This window comes from Gossypium hirsutum, chromosome D03, assembly GCF_007990345.1.
Source record: "Gossypium hirsutum isolate 1008001.06 chromosome D03, Gossypium_hirsutum_v2.1, whole genome shotgun sequence".
Classification (NCBI taxonomy): Eukaryota; Viridiplantae; Streptophyta; class Magnoliopsida; order Malvales; family Malvaceae; genus Gossypium; species Gossypium hirsutum.
This window is the reverse complement of record NC_053439.1, coordinates 48,534,815-48,562,772: the sequence shown is the minus strand read 5'-3', so window position 1 is coordinate 48,562,772 and position 27,958 is coordinate 48,534,815. Positions and strand designations below refer to the sequence as shown.

Here is a 27,958-nt window from a genome sequence, read left to right as displayed (position 1 = left end):
ATTGGAGAAATATTATAAGTTTTCTCATTTTATTTATCTTTCTTTTTTTATATAACCACAAATATCATTTTCTGTTTTATGGTCTGAACCTAATTCTGTTTAGGTCCAAATATTTGGGGAAGAAGTTACACTTTCACTTCTTCCAATCAATTGTTGGTTTTTTTCCCCTTGTGTTAACTGTGTAATTTTTTTATTCATATCTATAAAAATATTAAATATATATATCACGTTATCAAAGGTAAAAGTACTAGGGAAGCTTTTGTATTTAGGGCCGGATTACATTTCGGCCCATCTACTGAAAAATAGGAAAATTAGCCCTTATACATTTCGAAATGTACAAATTATCCCCTTTGTTAAATTTTATCTGTTAAATGATGATGTGGAACATTAAATCTGTGTTGAAAATTATTTTTTATGGGTAAACTATAAAAATATTCACCCAACTGCCTTTCGTTCTATTTTGATCACTCAACTTGTAACCTCACCAACCCGGACTAGACATTAGGCTCGAATTCGGGAGATTACATCAACCATCGGAATGGCCTAGTAGCAATCGAGGTTTATAAAACAATCGATTTAAAATATTTGTTTATTTTAGAAGAAAACTTAGCCTATGTTTAGAAAAATTCATGAGTTAAAAAAACAATTAGTTTAACATCTTTCTTGTAAAGAATGATTATCATTGAAATTTTATTTATAATCTTGTAACAAAAAAAGTGATTTTTAACTTAGTTTTAATAAAATCTATATTTTATGCATATTTGATTATAATCCACAATTCAACATTAAAAAACAATTTAAAGACATGCATGCTAATTAAAACCAACCTAAGTCTTATGCCATGGTTCAAAATAAAACGATAGTCTCTGAAAAATAAAAATATCAAATAATAATTTTAAGATATTCTTATGGTAGAATGGTCAATCTAAGTCGAGCCCTCCATATGCCAAGTTCATGTCCTAACCTAGTGGTTGTTCGTAAAGAGGGGAGTGAGCTATGAAGCTCAGTGTGAGTTCCATCACAAGAAAAGCGGTGCAAACAGTAGGCAAAACATATAGAATATCAACTTCAAAGGATAAATACACTTTCTGATATTTCAGATTAACTCATTATCATAATATCTTAGTATATATTCACAGTAATGCAAATCCTTATAAATGCAATGCAATTTCACTTTATCAGAAAAGGTTTCTACCCCATCGCTACACACCACAGTAAGAGTTCCCCAAAACTCTTCTACCGTTACACTACGTTGTGGATAAAACCGTTCATTGTTGTGGACGAACCGCTCATTGTGGATAAACCACTAGTAATAAAAAGGGTAGATGAACCAGGTTCTTTTGTTAAAAAGTTATTGCAGACAAGCTTCTAGAAGGTTGTGGATGCACAACATGTTTACAAATTGAAGATGCTAATACGGTATGGTTAAACCATTCAAACGATACAAATAAAAGCTGCTCAAACGGTGTGAATAAACCACTCAACGGTGTAGATAAACTGCTGAACTTCCTCCGTTCACAGTGTCTCACCCCATTCAATGCAATATAGCAAGCTCAAACATATCAATACGATAGCATTTAACTATGCTTTTAATAGAGCAATATGGTAGCAATCAATATGCTTATGACAGTTTAATACATTAGCAAATAATATGCTTATAACCAATCAACTCGGTAGCCAAAAGTAATGTTTATTAAGTGTTCAGTTTATTGGTAACATAAGGCATGTTGTACACACAATCACAAATACAAATATTCACATAACATTAGTTCAGTCAATTAGATCATGGGTTCTAGTATTAATCATATTATCAAGGGTTTAATTGAAAAAAATAAAACACTAAAAATATTTTAAAAACCATTTAGGGCCTAAACATAACAAATTATAAAATTTTGGGTAAAACTATAAAATCTAAAAAAGGGAAAAATTATAAATTTTAGAAATAGGGGGCACGGCCCAAACCGTGTAATAGACTGTTGTCATGTGGAAATTGCAAAATTAAGTTATAGGGGAGACACAATCGTGTGGCCAGGCCATGTGTCTAGGCCATGTGGTTCATAAGCTACACTAGGGTTTCTAAGGCACATGGTCGTGTGGTGGACCGTGCGGTCTACCTGTGTGGTCCACATGCCCGTGTGACTGACCGTATGAAGGGGTCTTGGTCATGTAAGAAACGAACTATCCTAGGGTTTTAGGGAGACATGGTTGTGTAGTTTACACGCCCGTGTTGCCCTATCTTAAACACGATTTTGCTCCGATTCGCTTGTAAAAGAACACACACCTTTCACTGGGATCTTGAGTGATGTCCCTCACGTTCAAATATGATCTGGGCTACCTAAAACGGATCATTCAAATGATATTTATACACAAGTTAACATTTGTTTTCAAGAATTAATCAAGATTAATGGAGGATTTTAGCAAGAATCACAAAATATTAAAATTTATTTGAAAGATTAGCGTGGATTGATGCTATTTCAGAATTTACGAGTTCTACTAATTGAAATGGTTAAACTTACTGAAATTTTTACGAAGGTACAAAGGTTATAGATGATGAGTTTGACAATCGGTAGGAAAACGTTTTAACGGAGATTGATTTTGATTCTGGGTAAGCAAAGAAATAATTTTCAACAACAAAATAATGTGAAATATGATGAAAAAGAAAAGGGGGAGAAAATAAAAGTTGAAGATATATATAGAGAATAAAGGGAGGAATTCTAATTGGAACGAAAGAAATAAATCAAAATCCTAATGTAATTAGGAAAAGAGACTAAATAGCTAAGTTTTTAAACTTTTAAGGGACTGCAAAGTAATTTACCCTTTTTGCCAAGGGGAAAAAAGAGAATGTTTAACCAATTCAACTACTGCCCACACTTGTTTATTTTTCCACTCTATTTAATATTTATTATAATGTGTTCTTTTATCCTAAGTTGATGAAAAAGATGAGAGAGATGAGGTTTGAACCTAGGATCTCTAAAAAATGAACTAGCTAATTAACCATCATATCTAAGACTTATTTCTTGATTATTTGTTTCATCTAACCCCCTTATTTTGAGGTGTTACACAACTATTAATTTTTTTTGTTTAGTCACTAAACTTTTCAAAATTAAATATTTTAGTCATTCTGAGTTAATGTGAGCTTTTTTTACTGGTCTAGTAACAAAATTAGCTTTATAATATTTACACATTCTATCAACTTGATCCTAAATATAAAAACAATTCAACAAATTTAGCCCTCAATGTTTACAAAATTTGTCATTTTAGTTCCAATTCTAAAAAATTCAATAAAATTGGGCCTCAACATTTACAAAATTTGTCAATCTACTCCAAACTCTAAAAATTTTAAAATATATATATTAAAAAAAACCATTTTTAGCCTTTTATAACCCATCGACTAACCCATGTGAGATATTAAAATAAGAAAAAGAATATCATCTTTTAAGTCACTTGCAACAATTTCTTTTACTATAATTTAATATTCACACTGGACGAAACTAATTGATTTGGAACCTGTCTTGAATAATTGGTTACATTATTACTTGAACAAATAATGTTTTTAATGCCTTTATTTTCTTTTGGATCTTAATTTTTTTGTGTGTATTTTATCTCAACTTTTTAGAGTTCTTTTACAAGTGACTTGAAAGAGGGTACTCTTTTTTCTTATTTTAATATTTTACATGGGTTAGTCGATGAGTTATAAAGGGCTAAAAATGATTTTTTTAATATATATTTTAAAGTTTTAGAGTTAGGACTAAATTGATATATTTTGTAAATATTGAGGGCCAATTTTATTATTTTTTAGAATCAGAACTAAAATGATAAATTTTGTAAACATTAAGAGCTAGCTAAATTGATTTATTTTTTTATATTTAGAATCAAATTGGTAGAATGTGTAAACACATTAGATGACTAATTCTATTACTAGACCAAAAAAAAGTCAACGTCAGCTCTGAGTGACTAAAATATTTAATTTCAAAAAGTTTAGTGACTAAATCAAAAAAATTAATAGTTAGGTGATCAAAATAGAATGAAAGACATAATTGGGTGACCATTTTAATCCTTTACCATAAAAAATAATTTTTAGCATGGATTTAACGTTCCATGTCATTATTTAACAGATGAATTTTAACGGAGGAGCTAATTTGCACGTTTCGAAATATATAAATACTAATTTTTTTCATTTTTCAATATAAATGCAATTTAACTTTAAATAGAAGAATTTTTTTTATAAATTATCACATGTTTTTAAAAAGTAAGGCATGTCAAATTATTTGACATCAAAACTGAACAACACCTTTCAAAAGATAAAAGAAACCAAAAAAAAAAATCAAATTTAAATAAATCAATCCACCAAAATTATATTAAACAAGACCCTTTTACAGAGAATTTAACCTTTTATGATGCTCATAAATGGAGTTGCACCTATAAGATAGAGAATGTCATTTTTGTTAGAGTTTTGAAGTGGTGCTCCATATGGCCCTTTGATGATGATGATATTATTAAAGGGAGGCTGTGCTATTGAAATCTAGCCGGGCCACCGCCATGGCCTGCTTCCAATAAAATTTTGAAGCCTAAGTTGATCCGGTCCAATCCATTTTTTCTTTATTTTTAATAATAATTAATTTCAAATTATAATGCTTTTATTATTTAAATCAAATTCGGGTGTTGAAGTAAAAAAAAAAATCTTATTTGGGCATGAAAAAATCTGAATTGCTTGAAAAATTTTAATACACTCTTAATTGAGTCGATTTTAAAAGAAAAAATGATACAGGATGAGATTTTTTTAAAATTGTTAATATAAAATAATTATGACAATTATTTGTCCAACTCAATCTCATTTAATTATATAAAATTATTATTTTATCCTTATATATTAAAAGCATGAGAATGTAAAAATTATTAAAACCCCTAAAATAATAAGTTAAGATTTAGCCTAATTTATTGATATTTTATTTGTAGTTTCTAACATAAAAAAATTAAAAGAAATTAATTGCTTGGAAATTGTTACTTTCCAATGTAATTTTCTTTTTGGTGCTTGGGAGTTTTGTCTTAATTCAAGAAAGTTATGTTATGTTTTTTTTTTGAGAATTATGTTTAAAAGATTCAAAATAATAGAAATAATTAATAAGAATTAAGTTGAAGTGCGACAGAGTGAAGATGAATGTATTCAACATTCATAAAAATGGTAGTAACTTTTAAAATTACAAATACATAGTGGAGTAGGATGGGTAGTAAAATAGAATATTACAACTATGGAGTGGTGGTGGAGTTTACAAAATCCACTCGCCCTACACCATTACCATTCCTAACGAAAATGTGCCACTCAACTCACAGACAAGTTAAGTGAATCATAAAAATATACTTTAAACCAACAAATGATTCTGTTAACTTATCCGGATCATGATAGTCTTTATTTGATTATTATGTTTTAATTTATTTATCATATTATATGTATAATCTATAACAATAAATAATTTTAAAACAAAATAATTTAATATATATACATTACTAGATACAATTAATTGTCTAAGAAGCTATCTAATCTAATATATATGTATATATCTATATACACTATATATTTGCATCTGTGGAGAAGAATAATGGAGACTTTCAAGTGAAGGTGTTCGGAAAGAAACATAAGTGCAACCCTCAATGGAAGGTGCAAAAAGCTTCAACAGCTTTCTTGGCAAATAGATACAAAGAATTAATTGTTGCTCATCCATTTATCAAGCTTAATTACATACAATCTGTAGTGAAAATAAAGCTTGGTATTAATATCAATATCAGTAAGGCTAGAAGAACTAAGCTAAAGGTATTAAAAGAGATGGAGATAGATGTGATTGAAGAGTATGCGGCTTTATATAATTATGCAGAAAAGTTAAGAATATCTAATAGAGGGAGTACAATTGAAATTAAGACATAAAAACTTGCTCCTGGATTTCCACGATTATTCCAAAGGTTTTATACTTGTTTTGATGCTCTGAGGAGAGGTTTCTTAGCTGGATGTAGGCCTATCTTAAGATTGGATGGGTGCTATTTAAAAGGAATAGTTAAAGGAGAGTTACTAACTACTGTGGCTAGGGATGCAAATAACCAAATGTTTCCTCTAGCATGGTGTGTTGTGGAGGTCGAGTCTACAACATCATGGACTTGGTTTCTTAAGATTTTGAAAAGAGACATTGGCACTCCTGATGGATATGGGTGGACATTCATATCAGATCAACAAAAGGTAATATTACCTTTAATTAATTTGTTAATTTGCATAGTTTAAAGTATATCATATTTTTATATTGTTTAATTTAATTTTGTAGGCTAAAAAAAGGCTTTTAAACAACTATTCCCACATGCAGAGCATAGGGTGTGCTAGGCATGTATAGGCAAATTGGGTTGGAAAATGTCCGAACGGGTTCAGAGGAAAAGGTTTGCAAAAGGCTTTTTGGGCATGTGTGAAAGCCGCTAATGTACCATGTTTTGAACAAATGTGTGTTGCTTTTGAAAAAGAAAAAAAGATGGTAGTTGTAGCTCTTTTAGATGCAAATGAGACATGGTTTTGCAAAGCATATTTCAACTATAACGCTAAGTGTGATTCGACAGATAACAACCTAGCCGAGGCATTCAATGCTAGCATCGTACAAGCTAGGTCAAAGCCAATGTATGCTAAATGATATGAGGTTGGCTTTCATGGAACGAATTGTTAGTAAAAGGAAAACAATACTTGGATGGAAAGGGTTGTTTGGTCCTCTAATTAGAGCTAAGCTTGATAAGAGCATAAAAGAATCTACTAAGTGGAATGTGCATTTCAATGGAAATTATGGATATGAAATCATGCGTGGTAGGATCACATATATTGTGAACTTAGAAAGGGTGACTTGTTCATGTAGATTATGGGGCTTGTCAGGCATCCCATGTGCACATGCAGTGTGTGCCATTTACAACAAAAAAGAGGATCTAGAGAAATATTTGGCAAAATGGTATAGCAAGGAAATGTACAGGAGGACATATGAGTACGCTTTACAACCAATAAATGAACTTGACTTGTGGGAGAAGATTAGAAATGAAAAAATATCACCACCAAAGTTCAATATCATGCCAGAAGGCCCAAAAAGAAGAGGGTAAAAATGGTGCAAGATGAATCTAATAAGACAAAGAAAACAAAGAGGCTAACCAAAATTGGTAGAACGATGACTTGTAGCATATGTAAACAACCAGGACATAATTAGAGTTGTACACAAATATCCACTATCAACTAGGTAATAATTTATTTTTTAGTGAAATTAATTTGCAAAATTATGAACGAATGCATTTTAACTTTGTCTTTGTGTAAATTCTACTAGTCACAATCAATGAATGATGGTAACCAAGAGTAGTTGCATCCATATTCAAGACTAAAGAAGACTCAACAACAAAGAAAAAGCAATAGAGGCAGAATGAGGTTTCAAACAAAAAAGTTCAATGAGAAGTAACATTTTAAGTGCTGTTTATTACTCTCTTTTTTTAATCACTTAAGTACATGGATTTTTAATTGTACGGGAAAACTGGATTTTGTTATTGTTGTTTATGAATTTTTAATTTTTAAGATTGATAATTGATAATATGTATGCATATAGTTAAAACTTAAAGTCAATTAGTTAGAAAGCTACTCAAAATCTCAAAAAGGAGGTTGAGCCCCACTTTAACAAATAAACTCTATTGTTGCTAGCAAACTAACAAATGCAAACCACAATTCAATTTAATAAAACTAGGGATAAGGTACAAATTTACTAATCTACTTATGTGAGAGGTTCAAATTTATCATTAATCATTCAATTGAGAAGTTTTACTATAAAATTTGATCATTTATCCTTTTTAAAGAGTACAAAATTTTAATTGATCAAATACCTTCAGAGAAAGAACTATCAGGAGAAGTATTGGTGACGAACTATGGTCTCCATCAGCTTGCCCTTAAAATCCAAAACTAACCTTTCTATAAGCACTGTTGTCTTCATTAGACTTAGTTTTTCACTGCTATTTTCACCTGCAAATACACCAAAGGCCTTCCTTTAAGACTACATTTTCATGGCCTATCAATTATCTACCTATCTTGCGGAGTCATGAATTTTAATCCATATAAGACACACACACACATAGCATGATAAAGGAAAAGCACTAGAGCTGGAATTATAATATGATCAGCTTAAAGAACCAAATCCTAGCTTCTTAATTCAACCAAGAAAAACATTACTTGAAAATGATTTGTCATCAGAATTCTAGTTTATTCTATATATACAGATTTCGTTTTCAGACTCTTAATATATAGCAGTATAGAAAGAAAAACAATCATCATTTCTAAAATTAAAGAAAAAATTATTTGACTTTTTTAATCCAATGTCGAAATGACTGTAAGCTCTTTTCTTTTAATCATATTAAAACATGCAACAATACATTGAATTGTGAAAAACACGTTTAAACTATATTTTAAAAATTGAATATATAACCCAGTGATATTGGTACAAAATTTCACAAGAAGTATATAATGAGCCATGTTTGCTAAAACACATAAAATAACTTTACAAAGATACAAACACCACCGACCCATATAAGTAATTGACCCTCCTTGGCTCCTCACCAGATAAAATACAAGAAATTTACCCTCGCTGTTGTTTTTTGTCATCTTTCTTTATGATCTACATCAACCCAGATTGTTATCCGACTAAAACCATTGTTGCTTGGAATTTGATAGTAATTTATGGATGAGTACAATTTCGCATTTGCTAATTTCTAACCTTTTACCCCATGCATTTGGCAACAATTTGTGTTCTAAGAGATCACTCTTCCATTAGAAAATAACCAGAATTTTCATCTTTTGATAAACATGCTTTCAAAAAAAAAAAAAAAAGAGTGTGTAAAGTGGGAATAAATTGACCAAGCAAATGATACTGAACCCATGAAGCAAACAACGGCTACCAGAAGAGCAACACCCGTTTTCTACAGGGCAGTGGCGAGAGACCCATTCTTGATAGAGGAGAGTGCGACAGAAGTTGAAAGGTTTGAATGGAGAGGTAAGGGACAGGCTAATTGTACTTACCAGGCACAGGGCTTATTTGCTTAAGAAAAACAACCCAATTTTTTTTTCTTTTATCTTTTAACATAAATCATATATATATATATATAATATAACAAGGTAGGTACCCTAAAATTGCAACAAGTGACACAATTATGTTTTTTTATGTAATTTATATATTATTTTAAAAGATAATTTTTATTATCTTTAAATAAAAAATATTTATATTTAAAATAAATAGTTAATTAGATGAAATAATTTATTTCTGTATATATTATATAATAATTAAAATTTTATGTTAGTTTTATGTTTAATTTAAATATTAATTATATAAACATAAATTTTAAAAGTTTTATAAAATTTTAATTAGATAAATAGAAATTTAAAAAAGTTACTTTTTCATTTAATTTACATGATCAATTATATATTATCTATAGTTAAAATTATAAGTTAATTTTATGTTTAAATTAAATATTTAATTAGATAAACATACAATTTAAAAGTTTGATAAATTTATTCATTTTTCTTGACTGATTAACTTGACAAACTAAAACAATCATGCTCAAATATTTAAAGCTTCCTATATGGTCGATCCCACAGTATTTCACCCATCAATCATTCTTTCTTAGGATATTTTTATTGTACCTTTCAGTATAGAAGATGTTAGAGTTCCTTACAAAAAAATAGAGATGAGGTCGTCATTGTTGATTTTTGACAGATTCCATTCTATATTTTACTAGACATTGGAATCAAACGACCCCATTGTTTTTCCAACACAAGAGTCGAAGAGGTTTTGTTAGTAGGTGCCATAAGGGTGATCATATCATGGTGAATATCGAGGAGGGAGCTTGACTCAAATCAATAGATGATCTCAATGAGAACGTAGAGATCTTCAGAGGATGAAGGGTCAGAAATGGTAATGAATAGTACATATTTGGAGGTAAACGATCTTATTAAAAGAGAATAAAAGTTACAAAGAAAATGATTTTTTTTTAAATATATAAGAAGAAATGTGAAAGAGAAAAAGAAATTTGAAGAGTTAATATTAAAAGTTTAATTTTGGGTTAATTTCATTGTAGTTCATGTTGTATTTTGTATGGTTATGTTGAAGTTCTTATTTCATTTAAATAATTTCATTTTAGTTTTTTTTGTTATATAGAGTATATTTTTTTTATTTACATATTTACATTTTAGTCATTTTTACATTTTTTTATGTCTTTTTTATGTCTAATAAAAAAAGTCATTTCATATGTTTTATTTTTATTTTTTATTTTAAATTTAAGCTAATTTTGGTTTTAAATTTGAATTTTAACTGTGATGTTAATTTTTTTTAATTTTAAGTTTTAACTTTGGGTTTTAATTTTGATGTTATATTAATTTTAATTTAGTAAATATTCAATTTATTGTATAATTTTGTTAATTTTGTACAAACTTATGAAATGGAGCCTTTTGGATGGATGAAATAACTTTCTCATGCCGTTATAAATGTATTTTTTTAGTAAATTACAATAACAATGCAAAGCTCGATAATGAACGTAATTAGTGCGACTTGAACCTATAGCATACCTAGGACAGTGAGCCTTTTGACCATCAGACCATCACATAGGTTCCTATAAATACATATTTTAATTTGTTAGATTCTTCGATTGTTCCATACCATTTATTATTTGTACTATTTTATAGTAAATTTGATTATCATTATGCTAAAAGAATAAACCTCATAAAAGTTAATATTCTTTTAGTAAGATAAGAGTTAATCTTTAATATGCCACCAAAACAAGTATATAATTTTTCAATAAATTTTATCAATATGAATAAATGATAACAATTAATTGTAAGATATAATAAAAAATATATATTTTTTCAATAAATCAATGATAAGAATAAAGTACCGTTTCAAAAAGTGATAACAAAATAATATTAATTTATTTTTTATTGGATAAAAATAATATAAAAAGTAAGCTTTTAATTCAAATAAAATAGCTGTTTTATTTTCTTTCTAATTGATATCGTTAATGCTATATTTATGTCATAATAATGGATAATCCATTGTCTAAACTGTATATAAAATTTATTGTTTTTAAATTATAAATTTTATTGTATATAAAAATAAATAAATAAATCTTAATACATATTTTTATTATTAAATAAAATTAACTAGTGCACGCACGGATATACAAACTTATATCTTATATATACATTAAATTAAGGTTTAGACATAAAAAAAAAAGTTTATGATTTCATTTTTGCATATTTTATTTATTTAATATTAATATTTGTTTTTCATATCCTTTATACATGAAATATATTATATTCCACATTAAACTCTTGCATTGTACGAAAGAAAAGTAAAATTTAGGAAATAATAATTTTAGTAGATAAATTCCTTTTTATGAGAAACATAACCGTCTATTTAACTACCACCACCTTCCCGCTGTAGTCTAAAGCTTCAAAAAATTGAAAAAGGTAAAAAATAATAAAAATGAAAAAGGAATTGAGGGACTTAAACGACGTCGAAGAGGCAAAATAGCGCCTAAAGCGGGCCAAGATCCAACGGCGGGAAACTTCCTAAATGCTAAATCACGAGCCTTTCTCTTCTTCTGCTTCTCCCTTTCCCTCTTTCTCTCCCGCACGAACTCAACTCACTGAGTCAAGTCCAGTCAAGTTCCTTTCCACTCTCTTTTCTTTCTTCCCCCGCCCCCCCCCTCAACCCTATGCCCTTTTTCGTCTTTTCCTCTGCAATTTCCATCCAAGGGCTCCCATCCTTCCACGTCACTTCCGTCTTCTTCAACTCCCCCCTTCCCCTTCCCCTTCCCCTTCCCCTTCCCCTGATCCCCTCATCTCCTTCCTCTTTTATTTCAAAAACTCCCTTTAGGGCTTCTCAGATTTAACTCTCTCTTCTTCTTCTTCTTCTTTTTGCTTTTTTTTCCTCCTTATTTTTCTTGATTAGAAAATTAGAAGAAAAGGAGATCTCCAAATCTTCAATTTCGCCGCTGATATTTCTTCACTTCCTTTCGGACGAGGTATACATATACATATATATGTTTTTATATTCTTTTGAATGTTGTTTTGCTTCTTCAACTTAATTATTTTTACTGTATTTCAGTTTTTCTTTTAGTTCGCAATTTCAAATTTTGAGAATTTATTTCCTTTATTTGTTTCTGTTAGGTTTCTGATGAGTTCGTTGTACTCGGAAAACGGTGAAAATAATTCTTTTTGAAATATTAAATTGGTAGAATTGAGGATTAGATTTTTTTTTTTTGGTGCTTAAGGTTATGATGGCGATTGAGAAGAGTAATTCCAAAGTTTCACCCTTTGATTCGGAGTTTTCGCCTGGTAGTAGAGAGATGACTGTGTCAAGTGATGAGGACGAGCTTCAACGTCCAAGCTCAGCCGTTGATTCTGATGATGAATTTGACGATGATGCTGATTCAGGAGCAGGTTCGGATGACTTTGATTTGTTGGAATTAGGTGAAACCGGGGCTGAATTTTGCCAAGTCGGGAACTCGACCTGTTTGGTTCCTTTTGAGTTATATGATCTTCCTGGATTGGAAGATATTTTGTCTCTTGATGTGTGGAATGAATGTTTAAGTGATGAAGAGAGGTTTAGCCTTACTAAGTTTTTACCTGATATGGATCAGGATACCTTTATGCGGACCTTGATCGACATTTTTAATGGTAATAATCTTCACTTTGGGAGTCCTATTAAGAGTTTGTTTGATATGTTGAAAGGAGGGTTGTGTGAGCCGAGGGTTGCACTTTATCGGGAGGGCATGAATTTCTTTCGGAAGCGGCAGCATTACTATCATCTGAGGAAGCATCAGAATACTATGGTTGTCAATCTTATTCAAATGAGGGATGCTTGGCTTAATTGTAGGGGATACAGTATTGAGGAGCGGCTTCGTGTTTTGAATATTATGAGAAGTCAAAATAGTTTGATGTATGAGAAGTTGGAAGATAAGGATTCTGCATCCTCTGATGGAGAGGATTTGGTTGATGGTTTTTGGAGCAAAAGAGTTAAGGACTGGAAAGCTCCACAGAAATCAGGTCGCTACTCTGGCTTTGGGGTTGAACCAGTTTTAGAGTTTGCATCGCGAGGACAGCTGATGGATTTGGAACCATCAAAATACAGGAAGCAGAATCCAAAAGGCAAACTGAAGACAGGTGAGTCAAAACTTCCTTTTGCAAGAGAGTTTGGCAGCCGCTTTTCCCCTGATTTAGATATGAATTCTGAGCCATATGGTTTGCCAGGAACACTTCCTCGAGAGAAATATGAGTCTGCAGCACTCAGGGCAAGGGATTGGATGAGGTTAGATGATGCTGAAGACCCAATGTTTGGAACAGGTATTCAGCGAAACCAAAATGCTCTCGATGATAGCATCATGGGCAAATCTGGTTCTTTGAGAGCAAGGAAGAAGTACAATCTTTTAAGAGGGGAAGAATTAGCCACTGATAGTTTCATGGCTTCGCCTTTGTCTTCAAAGCATGCTTTCCTTTCCTATGGTAGGAATAGGAATGCGAACGCTTCAAAGCCTCCTAATATGAGAACATCTTATAATTTTCCCAAAAAGTCCAAGCGTTTCAAAAACGACCCACTATTTGCAGCCGGAGATCAAATAAAGTCTATAAAAGGCCGAATTCCTTCACTGCCATTGCAAGGGAGTCGAGTTGACTTATCTGAGCGCACTGAACTGTTTTGGCAAAATGAAAACCAAGGAGAAGATTTCTCTGTGGATTTGTCTGTTAGACCTGATGATTGGAATATTAAGCACAAGAAATGGAAAACACTGCGGGAGTCTCCTGATCTCAGTTTTAAATCTTATAAAGCTTCCTCACCACTGATGAGTGACCAATTCTTGAAATCTGACAGTAGAAAGAAAACATCGCAGGAGAAGATTAGAGGGAACTATTTGCAAAATGGAGGAGCAGTTATGGCCCTTTCAAAAGGTAGTAGAGCATTTATTAAAAACGAAGAAACAGAATCTGACTCATCTGAGCAATTTGATGATGAGAAGGAGAGCAACCCTCTAATGAGAGGCAAGTTGGCATACACCAGTGGCATCGTAGAAAATCCTCGCCTGTCTTCATTGAATTCTGGCCTTGATTCTAAGAAGACCAAATCTTCAAAGAAATATACTATGAAGGATGGATGGCCTCTTGATGGAATGAACCGCTACTTCAAAAAGAGCTTTGAGGAAAATGTGCACGTGGCCGGAGTAGAAAGCTACTATTCGGAAAGAAAACAGAAGGGTAAGATGCATGAAAGCAGTCCCTTGCCTAACTCTGGTTCTAGAGTTTTCGATGAGGTTGGTGGGAAACAAGTTTCCAAGTTGGTCAAGAATGGCCATTTACGAGGGGAACCTGGTGACAGGTTACGTAGGTCCTCATTGAGGGCCTACCCTACTGAGAAAAGGCAGAACGGTGAACTTGCCTATGATCATTTTATTACTCAGTCAAATTATCAGCATGATTATCTTGATGAGGAGGATGGTTCACCTGTGGCACTATCATTGGCAGATGAATTTAACCTGGGTAGAACTGGGAAGAAAAGACAGAACACTGAAGCATATGATCGCTGTGAGAAGTCTGAAGCTTCGTTGCTAGGGAGCAACAAAGTGACAAAGAAGAAGAAAGGGAAGAGGTACATGGAAGATGTCAACGGAAGAGGTGAAGATGGCAACGTGCAGCCTAACCCCCAGCAGCAAACTGATGATTCTCCTTTCGTGAAGAAAAAGGGAAAACGGAAATTGGAGGTTGATACAGTTACTTCAGATATGGAACCTTCTGAGCCTCATGGTGCAGATCTGGGAACCACAGATTTGGAGATGGAAACCAAACCACAGAAAAAGCCATTTACTTTGATTACCCCTACCATTCATACTGGATTCTCATTCTCAATTATACATCTTCTTTCTGCAGTTCGTATGGCAATGATTACTCCATTTCCTGAAGATTCCTTAGAGGTTGGTAAACCTAGAGAGGAGCAGAATGGAAAGCAGCAAGGTGATCTGAATGGGGTTCTCTCATGTGACAACACAGTTACCAACAGTTCAGACCATCTTGTGCAACCAAGTGTGCCTTTTCTTACCGTTCATGATATTGTTCATCGCGTGGCAGTAAATCCTGGAGATCCGTGTATCCTTGAGACAGAAGAGCCGCTTCAAGATTTAGTTCGGGGAGTTCTGAAGATTTTCTCATCAAAAACAGCACCTTTGGGAGCAAAAGGTTGGAAGGTACTTGTTGCCTATGAGAAGTCCACAAAAAGCTGGTCTTGGGTTGGCCCTGCTATGCATAGCTCAAACAATGTTGAGACTGCTGAGGAGGTGATATCACCCGAAGCCTGGGGTCTTCCTCACAAAATGCTTGTCAAGTTGGTTGATTCTTTTGCAAATTGGCTAAAAAATGGTCAAGAGACTCTCCAACAAATAGGAAGTCTTCCTGCACCTCCGCTTGAACTGATGCAAGTCAACTTAGATGAGAAAGAAAGGTTCAGAGACCTAAAAGCTCAGAAAAGCCTTAACACCATTAGCTCAAGTTCTGAAGAAGTGAGAGCTTATTTCCGTAGGGAGGAGCTTCTTAGGTATTCTATTCCTGACAGGGCCTTCTCTTACACAGCTGCTGATGGAAAAAAGTCTATAGTTGCTCCCTTGAGAAGATGTGGAGGTAAGCCAACTTCAAAGGCTCGAGACCATTTTATGCTGAAACGTGATCGGCCACCGCATGTTACAATTCTTTGTCTTGTGAGAGATGCTGCTGCCAGGTTGCCCGGAAGTATTGGCACACGTGCAGATGTTTGTACTTTGATAAGAGACTCTCAGTACGTCGTCGAAGAAGTTTCTGATGCACAAGTAAACCAGATTGTTAGTGGAGCCTTAGACCGCTTGCACTATGAACGTGATCCTTGTGTACAGTTTGATGGAGAGAGGAAATTGTGGGTTTATTTGCATAGAGAAAGAGAAGAAGAAGATTTTGAGGATGATGGAACTTCATCTACTAAGAAATGGAAGAGGCCGAAAAAGGATACTGCTGAGCAATCCGATCAAGTAGCTGTAACGGTGGCTTTTCATGACACTGGGGATCAGTCGGGATTTGAATTAGGCTCTGAGCTTAATGTTGAACATTCATGCATTGACAATGATAAAAAGATGGAGATGGAGTGTTGTGATAGACAAAATGCGGAGGATAATGCTGACTCTAGTCATGAGTCTGAGCAATGTACCACTCAGCAGGATCATCCAATGACATTGGAGCCTCCTGACCTAAATCCTGTGCAAGATGGCGAATTACAATGTCAAGAAAATTCCACTAATGAAGATATTGATGATATTGATGATGGTAGAGAAAAACCAGTTGAACACCTCGATGCAAGCTTATTATGATCAAATACTTGAGGTAGTTTTCGATTGTTCTATGCAAATTTTCTTTAACTAGTTGGTGCTTTAATAACTCTTTGCTCACCATTTTAACCTCAGTGGTTTTAGTATATTTACTATGAATTTAGTTGATACTTAGAAGGCTTTTAGCCTTGTATGATTGTATCAGTAAGTTCCTCTGTCATGACACTCCTAATATGGCTTGTACATTTTTGGTGCTTGTCATTGACCCTGTTGATTTCTGACTGAGTGTAACATTGACATTTTTGCAGGGCAAAGTCCAGCTTAGGTAGGGTAGAAAGCTTTCAAGGTATGTATTTATAAATTGGAAGGTTACACTTACATATAGATAGTGATTTTAGAACAAAATGTAGACTAGAAACTGATATTCTGATGGTCAATGAATACTTCATGATTCTGTTAATCATCACCATAATAATATAATCTATATTTTTGATAATGTCAAGGTTTACGTGGGTGTTTTTTTTTTAATGTACATATTTACTGGAGCAGATCTTAGTTATTTATAACAGCAGCATATTTTGCATATCTTCTATATACTTTGACCAGCTTGTTCCCTTGATACAAAAGCTGCGAATAAATAACATTGTTGTAGTATTTTTCTCTATTAATGTAATGGGATAATAAGCATTTATCAAATTTGTCCCATTCTTAAAAAAATACCATTTTTAATGCAAATTGGCTTACAAAGTTAATTAACGGAATATATTTTTTTTTGGGCTAATTGCCCCAGGCATTGCTAAATATTGCTTGGATTGTATAGTAGTCCTTAAACTTCATATATTTTAATTGAGTATTTAAAGCATGTCTGCTCTTTTATTCAACCTAGCTGTCAATTTACATTAATTGACATTTTTGATTTCGGATATGGAGTATGTTTAAAACATGTGAAATTGTAATAAATTTTAGGAGGGTTATTATTTTTTATACATAAGATCCAAACTCTCCATGTAATATGCATAAATTATTTACAATTTGATTGAAAGACTTAATTGGTACTTTTTGTACGGATATACCAACATTCTATGAACTCAATTAGAGCGTATTGGGGTAGCAAAAAAAAAAACCTTAAACCGACATCCCAACCCTATAGGGGTATTTTTACATCCCAATCCTATAGGTTTTTTTGTGAATTGGGTTTTGCGGTGGGTCAGGTTGACTTTTTATTGAAATTTACAAGGTGAGATTGAGATTGAGTTTAGATAAAATCCCCTTTTAATTATAAATATCATTTATAATTGAATGTCATTTCAAGGTTGGAGTTGGTTATTTACAAGTGAACATGGGGAGCAGAAGAACACCTGATCCATTGCCATCTCTAATCATAATTTGAGAATGGTTGTGCAATTAACCTTAATTTTTTATAACATAAATATAACTAATAAAGGAGTATATTTAAAGTTTACGAGATGGGGCATTTAAAGAATAGAAAATCTCAACTCAAACATGAACCACCAAATGGAGGGTAGAAGCAAACAGTAGTAGTAATAATAATAATAATAAATCACTGTTTTAGTATTATATTTAAGAACTCACTGCATGTTCCAGTTGAATTCTTTCAACAAACAATGAATGGAAGCCCAAGGGAAGGAGTCGTTCAGCCACACCGTATTCTGGTTCTGTATCTGCACTGTACACACCTTTTCTTTCTTACCACTATACTAATATTATATATATAATATAATATAATATAATATAATATACTAATTTCTTGTTTTTATCTGTTTTAAAAGTCCATTCACTTTTTAATTAATAGCAGTGAGAGGAAGTCTAGAATCTTTCAATTGTTGGGATGGGGATTGGGGAGCTGCTGATGCTGCTTCATATTCCCCCAACATGTGTTTTATATCTCCATTGGCTACCTTCGCTGATTTTGCTTCCCAAAACAACTTTAATAGTTCCTCGAATGGAGGCGTTTTCAGTTCCTCTATTGATGACATGCTTGGTAGGTTGAATGCCCTCTTCGTTGGTGTTGAACACGATGGCTTGTCCACCTGAGATTACGAGTTTCCAACCAAAATTAAATAAATAACATTTTCTTACAGTCTTGCTTGCTGATTTCTACAAACTTACCATGTATTCCTCCTCCAGACATTTCCCTGCATTGTCTGTGATTTCTACAATCTTGTGGTAGTGACCACCCTTCAGTTCCCTCAATTCCTCACAACAAGGAATAATCATCGAATTCATGTTCCCACATGCATCACGATCAAGTTGTAATGAATCTGCTCATAATTTTGTTCATTAGTTTATTCCTTTTCTATTTGGTTCAGATTCAGGATAGTAAGAATTGACAGGTCTAGCTGTATATTTTATATTCATTTAGTTGTAAGAATCTAGATACTTACAATCAATGGATGTTAGGCAACTGTTGTTTGCAGTGTCTACATCTTCAAGAGCAGTGGATACAGCACAAGAAAATTGATCTCGGAGGATCTGATTGGCTTCCATTCCTCCCCTAATTGAATAAAAAGATAACAAAGATCAGTGATCTTTATCTGAAGTTGTCTAAAATACTTTTTTGAGGAAGTAAAGCTTTACCTAACAATGGAATCCACAGAATCAACATTACTCTTTTCTAAACTGAGAAGGGATTCTTGAGCATTCTTCCATTGCTGAGCACTCATCTTTGCTTTCTTCATACTGCAACAGGAATTTTGTAGAATGTTCAGTGCCTACTTAAAAGCAATCCATTGCAAACAGAATACTGATGCCAGGGAAAATTGTGCTTAAATACATCATCATGACAAACATCTCTTCTTGAATTCTTATCATGTGGGGATAATACTGAAAAAAGGGATCATCTATCTCGTGAAGGCCAGTTTTCAAAGCAACCCACTCTCAAAGAGTACACTAGCTACTGGAAGTTCCAAGCAGCATGACTCTTGGCAGGTAGCTTTGCATTGAGCTGTAAGGAGAGCTAAGGGTAGAACAATAAACACTGGTTTTTCGTCTTGCCTGGAACTCGTATATTTACATGATTTGGTAGGAATAGGTACTTGAATTCAATGTAGTAGCTAATGTACTCTCTGAGAGTGGGTTTGTAACCATTGTCAAACTTTGTTGCAAAACTTTGCTTACTTGAATTATCGGGAAAAAAAAAACAAAAGAATGAAAACCAACCATACCAATTTTGAAGAACATCTTCCATGTCTTTCTTTCCACTTTCTACAGCAGAAGTATCCTCAATATAGTGGGATTCTGTGCTTTCCATGTGAACATTCCATTCTGCTTTAACAACAGAAGTGGACTCTTGCATGGTAGACATTTCTTTCTGTAGTTTACTGGTTTTGCTGGATGCATTTTCCCGGAGATCGTGGACTGCCATTTGGACCTAAAAAGAAAACAGAAATAAAGGAATTACTCCCAAAATAATTATTGAGCACAGATCAAGAAAACACAGCTCATAAGAATGTTGAAATTAGAACTCATGTATAGAGTTACCAGCTTTTTCTTCCTAGCACTTGAACCTGCAAGCAGTTCTGCCACCTTTTGCAGCAATTGCTTCTCTTCATTAGCGGCACATTCCTACATGTATTATATAATGAATTGAAGTTATCTTTAACTGGCTTTAAGAAAAGCAAAACTATCTGAACTAAGAACCATTAAGTACCTCAAACTTCTTTTCAAATTCAGACAATTTGTTGTCGTTTACTGTTTGAGATTCTTCCACAATTTTGGTCAGCTTGGATGCATGCATGTCTAAAGTCTCGAAGAAATTCACTGTTATTTTAGAAATTGACCTTGCATTGTCTACTGCCCTGGAATGTGCCTGTAGATGGAATAGAAAGAAGTGAGTCCGCTACCAACACCTCTCAATTACAGTTTAGCTGAGACATGAAGCAATAAGTTACGAACCTCTCGCTGTTGTTGAGCAAATGCAGTTAGCTTCTCCTCTTGCTTGTAAAGACTACTTTGAAGGTCATTAAGTAACGCTTCAGCCTCGGCAGTAATTCCTTTGTACAGCTGAACCACATATAAATAACTTCATAAGCAGAAGTAGAAAAGGAAAGTCCACTTAGAAACTTAGTGATGAGAATACTGTTTACATCTTCTAGGTCACATGAGTGCTTAGCAACTTCAGAATTTAGATCACCCGTAATTGACATAAAATTTCCATCAAGCTTTTTGGCTATATCGTGCAAAGCTTTGACACCCGAACCATACATGTTCTTCAATTTCCCTAACCTTCCTCGAAGTTCTTCTGTGGCCTGCAGTTATACAAAGGATAAGCTATAGAGGCTATCAATCGAGTCCTTAAATATGTTCAAATGTGTTGTTGAGACTAGACTTGTCATTTGAGTGGGTTAGATTCGTTTCGGATCAAGTCAATCTAGATTGGGTCAATTCAGTTTTAAAATTTTTAGGTTTGGATCATTGGGTTTCCTAGTCGAGTTTTTGTTCAAGTCATTTCGGGTTACTTGTTCAGGTCCTTTTTGAATTCAGGTTTAGTAGGTTTGAGTTGTTGATATTTTATGGTCAAAGCAGGTTGGGTCGAGTTCGGATTTGAGTTAATCGGATTGAGTAGTCAGGTTTGGGTCAGAAATGACAGTTCAAGTTGAAACCATACCTCAGACTTTGTTGATACAAAGGACTGCATGTCTTCCTCCATGTCTTTCAGTTGCTGCTCTTGTTGAGTCGCAGAAGCTGCCACAGTCTTGTGCAAGATATCAAGCTGCTGGGTCAACTGGGACTGAAACTTTTGGATAAGTGATTTGTTTCCATCTTCAATTTTATCCTTCCTTTCTGAAAGCATAACAGCATTCGGAAAAGAAACCTTTAGAGAACAAGCCTGCTAAAAATAACGTGAGGTACTAAGGATACTAACCAATCTTGGCAAACAAATCTGAGACATCTGATGCAGCGTTTTCAAGCTCTGCTCGGAGTTCAAAAGCACGCTCAACAAGTGTTTTCTCTGAAAAGTTAGCAACGGGCATATTTAAAATTCAACTATAAAAAGATAAAAAGCAGAACGATTATTCTATACATTATTTTCTATCAGAAATGTGCATGTACATCTCAAGAAGACCTTACCATGTAACTGATGAAAAAAAGTGACAAAACAACCATCAAAATGAAGATAATGAAATGGTTAAAAAAAACAGACCAGACAAGTTGCCCAAGCAACCTCCAACTCACCAGATTTAAGGAGGTTAGATATTAAAAATTCCTTCTCTTTAATAGTTGCATTTGCTTGTCTATGTTTATCTTCAAGATCAAACAATGCAATTTCAGTTTCCTCGAGCTTTTTCTGGTGAAAAAGGAAACGAGAAAGAGAATGTCACTTCTGTCATGGTATAAGACAATAAAAGAGCTAATATGATATTTGTACGTTGACCGTCCAAAACTGTAATACCTCCTTCTTTTCAAGTTTCTCACTTAAATCCACAGTCATCAGCTGCTGTGAGTTGTAAAGCTCCTGAAGCTCAGTAATTTGCTGCAGAAAAGTAAAGAAAGAATAATTAGCTTGACCACTGAATCCTACATCAGAAAAGAACTAAAGGGTTGATTTCAAGAAAAGGACCTTCTCCTTGGATTCTGATTCAAGTGCCATGCGCTCTATTTTTTCAGCCATAGCCTGAGGTAAAAGTTAATATTTATTAGTAATAGTGTATTACTAATAAATTCAATCCTCCATGAAACTTGGGACAAACATTTCTACCATTCAATCACATGGTTTAAATCCTACCTTCTTCTCTGCTTCTTCAAGGAGAAAACGATCTCGTGGAATGTAAATGCCATTTTTCTCTCTTGCAGAATACACCTCTGGTAGAACATAAAAAGGGAAGCAAAAAATTATTACTTATAAGAACCAAACGATGAGGTAATTAAGTTTCTTGGCAAAAATTTTAAAGAACAGCCAACTACCTTGCTTCAGCCGATCAATTTCAGAATATAAATCTTTTATTAAAGCAGATTTCATCATCTTCTGGTTAATCTGTCATAGTAACAAATTTCAATTATTTCAGCATGCTGCAAAGAGATCAAATATTTTAACTTTGTATAAAAGAGAAATGGGACATAGTTCATTTGTATAATGGGAAAGAATTAGCAATGAAAAGCTCAAACGGTGATTCATAAGACTAATCCACTGACCTCTGGTTTGTTCTTGATATTCTTGGCACGATGCGCATAATCTAGAGTGCTGAGTGTTTCTTCCAGACAATGGATGGATGGTGATATGGTGGCAATTATACATGTTTTTGTTTTCCCTCCCAAAGAATCCCTCAATAGCCTTGTTAGTTTGCTATCTCTGCCATTTGCAAATATATATTATTTATCCAAACTAAAACAAGATGCTAATGAGAAATTTTCACGTATTGATCATCCATACCTATAAGGTACATGACCAGAGTGCTCAACAAGTGCATTGATAACACGACCAAGAGTGAGCAAGCTTTTATTAATTTCTCCAGCTTCCCTTGCTCTGCCCTATAAGAGCCAATTAACTTGGGATCAACAATTAAAAGGTTCAAATATCCTAACATTGGCAACACAAAATCAGTCTTTGAAGAGAGTAACATAGAATTTTTTGTCGTTTTTTGTCATTTGATTGATACATAAGACTCATAGCCATAGAAAATTATACATTCAGGATCGTGACACAATACCTCTCTCGCACCAGAACGTGAAATATTCTCAGAACCAGCAAGATCAACGAGATTTAGCTTCCCACATTTAATCATTTCTTCCCCCTCTGGAGTACACTCCTTAATGTGGATTGTGATTGAAAATATAGAATGAGAACGACTACTTTGTTTGTTAAGTAGAGTTTCAGCTGTTCGCCTTTTAGCAGAGCCCTTTTCCAAGATTTTGTAAATTTCATTAGCAGTTGTAACTATCTCTTCTTCAAGGCCTCTGACAAAAACTCCCCCTTTCCCATCTTCCATAAGAGCAATGGGTTTCTTAGATTTATCATCAACGAATTTCATAGTTTCCTCTGGTGCCAGAAGATCTGTTATTTCCTCATTGTAAAGCTCTAGAAACGTAACCTTCATACTATATTCAGCATTCTGAGCTTCTAATATATCAAAAATTTGTTTAACAGATCTAGGGATAACACCTGCATCACTTGGGAATTCCCCGTTCTGCGTAAACCACAAGTTCATTTAGAACTGAAAGCAAGCAAAAGATCATGAAATCATTTATTCTATGCCTGAAAACATAACCTTGAAAATTTGGATTCAAATTTCATTTTTATACAAAAATTGTGAGAATAAAAAAGCATATATTCTATCTAAAATATTTTGTAATTTAATAAGATTATATTTTTGAAAGGCATAAAAACATGAAATTTATTTACAAAAAGAATTTCAAATTCACAACTACATAGGCATAAAAGAATCAATGGTTTTGAAAAATAATAATGAATGTTGCATTCATATATGCTTTACCACACTAATACGATTTTCTAAATTCAAGTTTCCAAATGCAACCTTAACAAACTAGAACAAAACCAAACCTTTTTCCTTGCTCCCCCCTCCATTGTGTATGTCTTTCCAGTTCCCGTCTGGCCATATGCAAAGATAGTGCAATTATAACCCTCAAGAACTTCATTCACAATGGGAGACACAGCTAGATCAAATAACTCCTTTTGCTGAGACGACGGACCAAAGACCTAGCAAAAAACAATTAATGTTTCCAACTTCACTCTGTCTACATTTTCTCAAGAGCCAAGCAATTAATTTTAACAAAACATAAAATTTAATCTCCGCCAATGAAATGCAAATTTATAACAAGCATGAAACCTTGTCAAAAAGAAAGGTCCTATCAATTTGCTTATTAGCAATATTCTGTACAGCACAAACTTCTCTTCTACTTTCATTACACGATATCACCACCGGAGTATGTATTCTCGTTTCATCTTCACTCAATGGCCTACAAAAAGGAAAAAGAAAACCGGAATTGTTATTATTAATTTTTAATCCTTTAAATAAATACTAACTGAACAAAAAATGAAAACACTGACCTGCAACGTAAAATAACCTGAACGTTAACGCCTTTATCTTGTTTGGAACTCGAATTGGAATCGGCTGATCGCAGATCTCGCACCGATTTATCGTTTGAACGTGGCGTTTGCGATGGAGATAGCGATACCAATCCTCCTCCCCCTCTTCTTTGCTGCTGTGCAGATTCCATTGCAGAGAGCTCTAGCGACTCTTGCGATTCAAATCACTGTGTAATTGTAACTACACTGAGAAAACTCGGATTCAGTGTAAATGACGTAGTATTGCTTCAAGATGTAGATACTAGTACGTTTCTTTAGCGAATCTAAAACTTTTTTAAGTACACGCGGTGACTAAAGAAAAGCTCAAACTCAGTGAGTTAACTCGACACTAATGAGACATTAATTCAGTCCACAGAAGATCAAAATTTTGAATGAAATAAAAAACAAAAAGAAAAGAAAAGAAAGGTGAATTATACACAGATTTGGAAGAAAAAGATGTTTTACCTCTTCAGAGTAAAAAAAATGTACATAAAAAATCAAGCAGAAAAATGTGAATGAAATTTATCTATAGATTTGGATCGGAATTACCGATTTAGAGTTTCTAAATTAAGAGAATCGGCGACGAAAAATCATTAAAAGAGAGCTTACATTGAATTAAAACAAAATGCCGGCGAGCTAAATGGAAATTCAAATGGCAACGATTGTAGAAAGAGAATAAGAAGCTGAGAGAGTTTTCGAACTTTTAAAATATAGAGAGAGACTTAATCAAAATCCAAATGGCAATCATTTTTCGTTCTCTTTTTTAAAAATGAACATGAGAGAGAGCTTCACCAAGAAGGGGACTGTAACTATGATATTGGTTCGGTTTTCGGTTCGATTATTAAAAAAATTTAAGTTTTCGATTCGGAACAGTGGTCCACTTTTAAAAAATAATTTTATTTATATATTTAATAATTTATACATAAAAGATTTGTTTTTATATTATAAAAATTAAAAACAATTATGAATTAAACAAAAATTATTTGTTTTTATACTACGGGTTTTTTTTATCAGCCCTAGACAGACGGAGGCAGGAGATATGGTTTGATTTTGACGGCGTTAGTATGGATAAACTGTGAAGGGACGGCAACGAAGTTGGGGGAAGCTCAGTACATCGTAATATCCGACCGTTATAAATGGAAACGAATGGCTAAAAGCCAAAGGGGATAACAAAAACCTTTTGAAAAATATGAACTAGAAAAAAACCGGATATTGGAGATTAGCATAATTGCCTCTCACTTTCCCTAATATTACGAAATTATCCTTTTCTTAAACTTGAGATTTTATTTTTCTAGTTAAATTCTGCTGTAAGTGCGTATGTGAATTTAATATATGTATTATTATCTGAGCATTGTTAAATTTATATTTTTAAAATTTTAAAATTATAACCTTCACCACCAGAATGATTGTCACATTTTTATTTTTTAAAATTTTATGCGATAAACATATTATCAATCTGTAATGTCACATGAGTTTATTAATTCAACAAAATACTCATAAAAAATCATATCATTTTGAACAATAGATTTAATGATTATCGTTTGAATTAAAATTTAAATAATATAAAGATTAAAATCAAATTTAAAAATATAAACTAAATCTACAAGATTAATAATAGAATTTGGGCAAACAAATTTGAGGGTGAAGATTGAAAAATTTAAAATTAAAAAAATACAAAGATTAAAATAGATTAATTTGAAAAGCTCATAAACTAAAATTATAATATTTGTATGTAGATTGTTTTATTTTTTCTAAAATATTTTAAATAACTATGATCTAATTAATTATTTGAAATTATATTATTCAGTAAAAATATAATTATAAAAAATTATTTAAATATAAATGTTTAAAAGTCTATTCAAGATTATAAAATTTTCATATAGTTTTAAGCATGATTTTTTTATTTCAATATATGTGAGTTAAAAAATAATAATATTTATTTTCATTTCCATAAATGATTTAAAAATAAAATAATAAATATTTAAAATTTGCAATACAATTAAAATTCTAAAACTTAAAAGATTTTGAATAAAAAACATGCCATTGTGTATATAGAGGGGAGAGATTAATTTACACAAATGTAAAATTAAAGTATTTTACATAATTCTTTGGTATTATTAATATTCAATTGAATTTATCAACTAAAGTAGTATCATTAAGTTCTCAATCATAATATTTAATATACTTTTTTATATTATATTAATATTGAAAAATGTAATTATTAAATATATTTACTTAATATTTCCTTTTTACAATTCACTCTTGGTTTCATCTTTTTAAAATTTTCATAGTCAATTACAACTTTTTGTATTCTCTGCTTATGTCAGTATTAATAGTTTTTCCAATTCACTTATTTTATTTACAAAAATTTCAGATAATGTTTTTAAGATTTTACATTTTTAATATATTAATCCATATCCAGTATCTATATAATATATATTTCCAATTTCTAAGGATTTTATATGAATGAATATAATCAAAATTGACTTCTCCCTTTTACTTTATTTATAGATTAACAGTGTTATCAAATTGAACTTATTACGATATGAATCAAACCAGAGTGATTAAATTTCAAGTTTGAACATAATAGAGGGACTAAATCCATAATTAGTCCCCATTCATTTTTATGTGATTAAGGTTATCATTATTTCTTAATGTGATTAAGATTTTGGGGGAGAGTGAGGAGAGCAGGTTTCTGTTTATGAGGAAAGTTGGGAGCCACTAAGAACCAATGAGAAAGGGACCCATTGCAAGATGAATTTTGTATTTAACAACTAATTTTGTCTTCTAATAATTTAAAATTTTGTTCGCTTTCTTCTATAAAATTTAAACTTGTTTTTAACCAATAATCATCAACCCATTAGGAAAACCTTTTATTTATTTTAATTTTTTATTTCGTGTGAATGGATGAAATTTTGAAATTTGAATTTCAACTCTTTTTATTACATTTTCTAGAAAAGTCATTTTTCTTTTTTATAATTAAAGCTTGCAGTCTGTTTTAATCGGAGGAGAAAGAGTTATAGTGGAATCGAATTCTAGATAACATGTTAACCACGGATGAAGCAAGGAAGACATACAATTTAAAAGTTTTCTGAGGTGAAAGAGAAATTTTTTGTTTAAAAAAAACTTAAATGGAATATTTAATAATTGAGAGGGACTAAAAATGTTATTATTTCAATCAACTACCCTTAGCTATGCCCCTGATGTCAGCACCTGAACCTATGTACAAGTTATCTAACTTGTTTGAACATATTTATCTAATTAATATATCTCTATTTTTTTTTATTTTAAAGGTTTTTTTTCACCCACATAATAAATATATCATAGGCGTAGTAATATATAGTATTTCCAATTGAGTTTAAAATTAAAATTATTTTATGTATATTATTTTAAAATTTTATGTGCATATTCCAATTGAGCACTTAAGATTAATTTATCTCATTCAATGTACCTAATTTATGCATTTATGTTCGGAAGAGGACAATTACTCAATGGAGTTAAAAGGATTGTAAAACTGTTATGTGTCCTATAATAATAATA

The 27,958-nt window shown here is 32.3% G+C and overlaps 2 protein-coding genes and 1 long non-coding RNA gene across 10 annotated transcripts; 1 reads left to right on the top strand and 2 right to left on the bottom strand.

Annotated features, from left to right (window-relative positions):
• Positions 1-5,149: 5,149 nt before the first annotated feature.
• Positions 5,150-9,095, bottom strand: LOC107950883 (uncharacterized). 3 transcript variants are annotated; one of them, XR_005911483.1, is made up of 3 exons: positions 8,569-9,095; positions 7,876-8,011; positions 5,150-5,744 (listed from the first exon to the last, which is right to left on the bottom strand). It is a non-coding gene; the product is annotated as an uncharacterized lncRNA (long non-coding RNA). The 3 variants fall into 3 exon arrangements; XR_005911482.1 differs by lacking the exon at positions 5,150-5,744 and having other exon boundaries at positions 7,774-8,011; XR_005911481.1 differs by lacking the exon at positions 5,150-5,744 and having other exon boundaries at positions 7,774-8,011; positions 8,603-9,095.
• A 2,494-nt stretch (positions 9,096-11,589) lies between these two features.
• Positions 11,590-19,572, top strand: LOC107950305 (uncharacterized). 5 transcript variants are annotated; one of them, XR_001697981.2, is made up of 4 exons: positions 11,590-12,060; positions 12,206-16,429; positions 16,683-16,720; positions 19,084-19,572. XR_001697981.2 is itself a non-coding variant. In XM_016885121.2 (4 exons), the coding sequence occupies exon 3, from the start codon at positions 12,313-12,315 to the stop codon at positions 16,414-16,416; it is 4,104 nt and encodes a 1,367-aa protein (XP_016740610.2). In that variant the 5' UTR covers positions 11,591-12,060; positions 12,206-12,237; positions 12,310-12,312; the 3' UTR covers positions 16,417-16,429; positions 16,683-16,870. The 5 variants fall into 5 exon arrangements, 4 of the variants coding, with proteins under 4 accessions (XP_016740610.2, XP_040946276.1, XP_016740609.2 ...); XM_016885121.2 differs by lacking the exon at positions 19,084-19,572 and having other exon boundaries at positions 11,591-12,060; positions 12,206-12,237; positions 12,310-16,429; positions 16,683-16,870; XM_016885122.2 differs by lacking the exon at positions 19,084-19,572 and having other exon boundaries at positions 11,592-12,060; positions 12,206-13,201; positions 13,289-16,429; positions 16,683-16,870.
• On the bottom strand, positions 17,898-25,249 carry LOC107950307 (kinesin-like protein KIN-5D). 2 transcript variants are annotated; one of them, XM_016885123.2, is made up of 23 exons: positions 25,028-25,249; positions 24,401-24,625; positions 24,180-24,309; positions 23,894-24,049; positions 23,043-23,519; positions 22,766-22,863; positions 22,528-22,684; positions 22,300-22,369; positions 22,121-22,197; positions 21,956-22,009; positions 21,788-21,868; positions 21,571-21,682; positions 21,260-21,346; positions 21,002-21,177; positions 20,481-20,642; positions 20,290-20,397; positions 20,045-20,203; positions 19,876-19,959; positions 19,560-19,765; positions 18,973-19,074; positions 18,780-18,889; positions 18,505-18,656; positions 17,898-18,425 (listed from the first exon to the last, which is right to left on the bottom strand). In XM_016885123.2, exons 2-23 carry the CDS (start codon positions 24,568-24,570, stop codon positions 18,177-18,179), a joined length of 3,177 nt encoding a protein of 1,058 aa, XP_016740612.1. In that variant the 5' UTR covers positions 24,571-24,625; positions 25,028-25,249; the 3' UTR covers positions 17,898-18,176. The 2 variants fall into 2 exon arrangements, with proteins under 2 accessions (XP_016740612.1, XP_016740615.1); XM_016885126.2 differs by having other exon boundaries at positions 24,401-24,620; positions 25,028-25,237.
• Between the last annotated feature and the right edge of the window lie 2,709 nt (positions 25,250-27,958).

Coding starts and splice junctions, on each gene's coding strand:
- LOC107950307 (XM_016885123.2), bottom strand. CDS start 24,570: ATGGAATCTGCACAGCAGCAAAGAAGAGGGGGAGGAGGATTGGTATCG. Junction 22,685..22,765: donor TCTGGTCATGTACCTTATAG/GTATGGATGATC, acceptor TGCAAATGGCAG/AGATAGCAAACTAACAAGGC. Junction 19,960..20,044: donor AATTTGAAAAGAAGTTTGAG/GTACTTAATGGT, acceptor TAATACATGTAG/GAATGTGCCGCTAATGAAGA.
- LOC107950305 (XM_041090342.1), top strand. CDS start 12,313: ATGATGGCGATTGAGAAGAGTAATTCCAAAGTTTCACCCTTTGATTCG.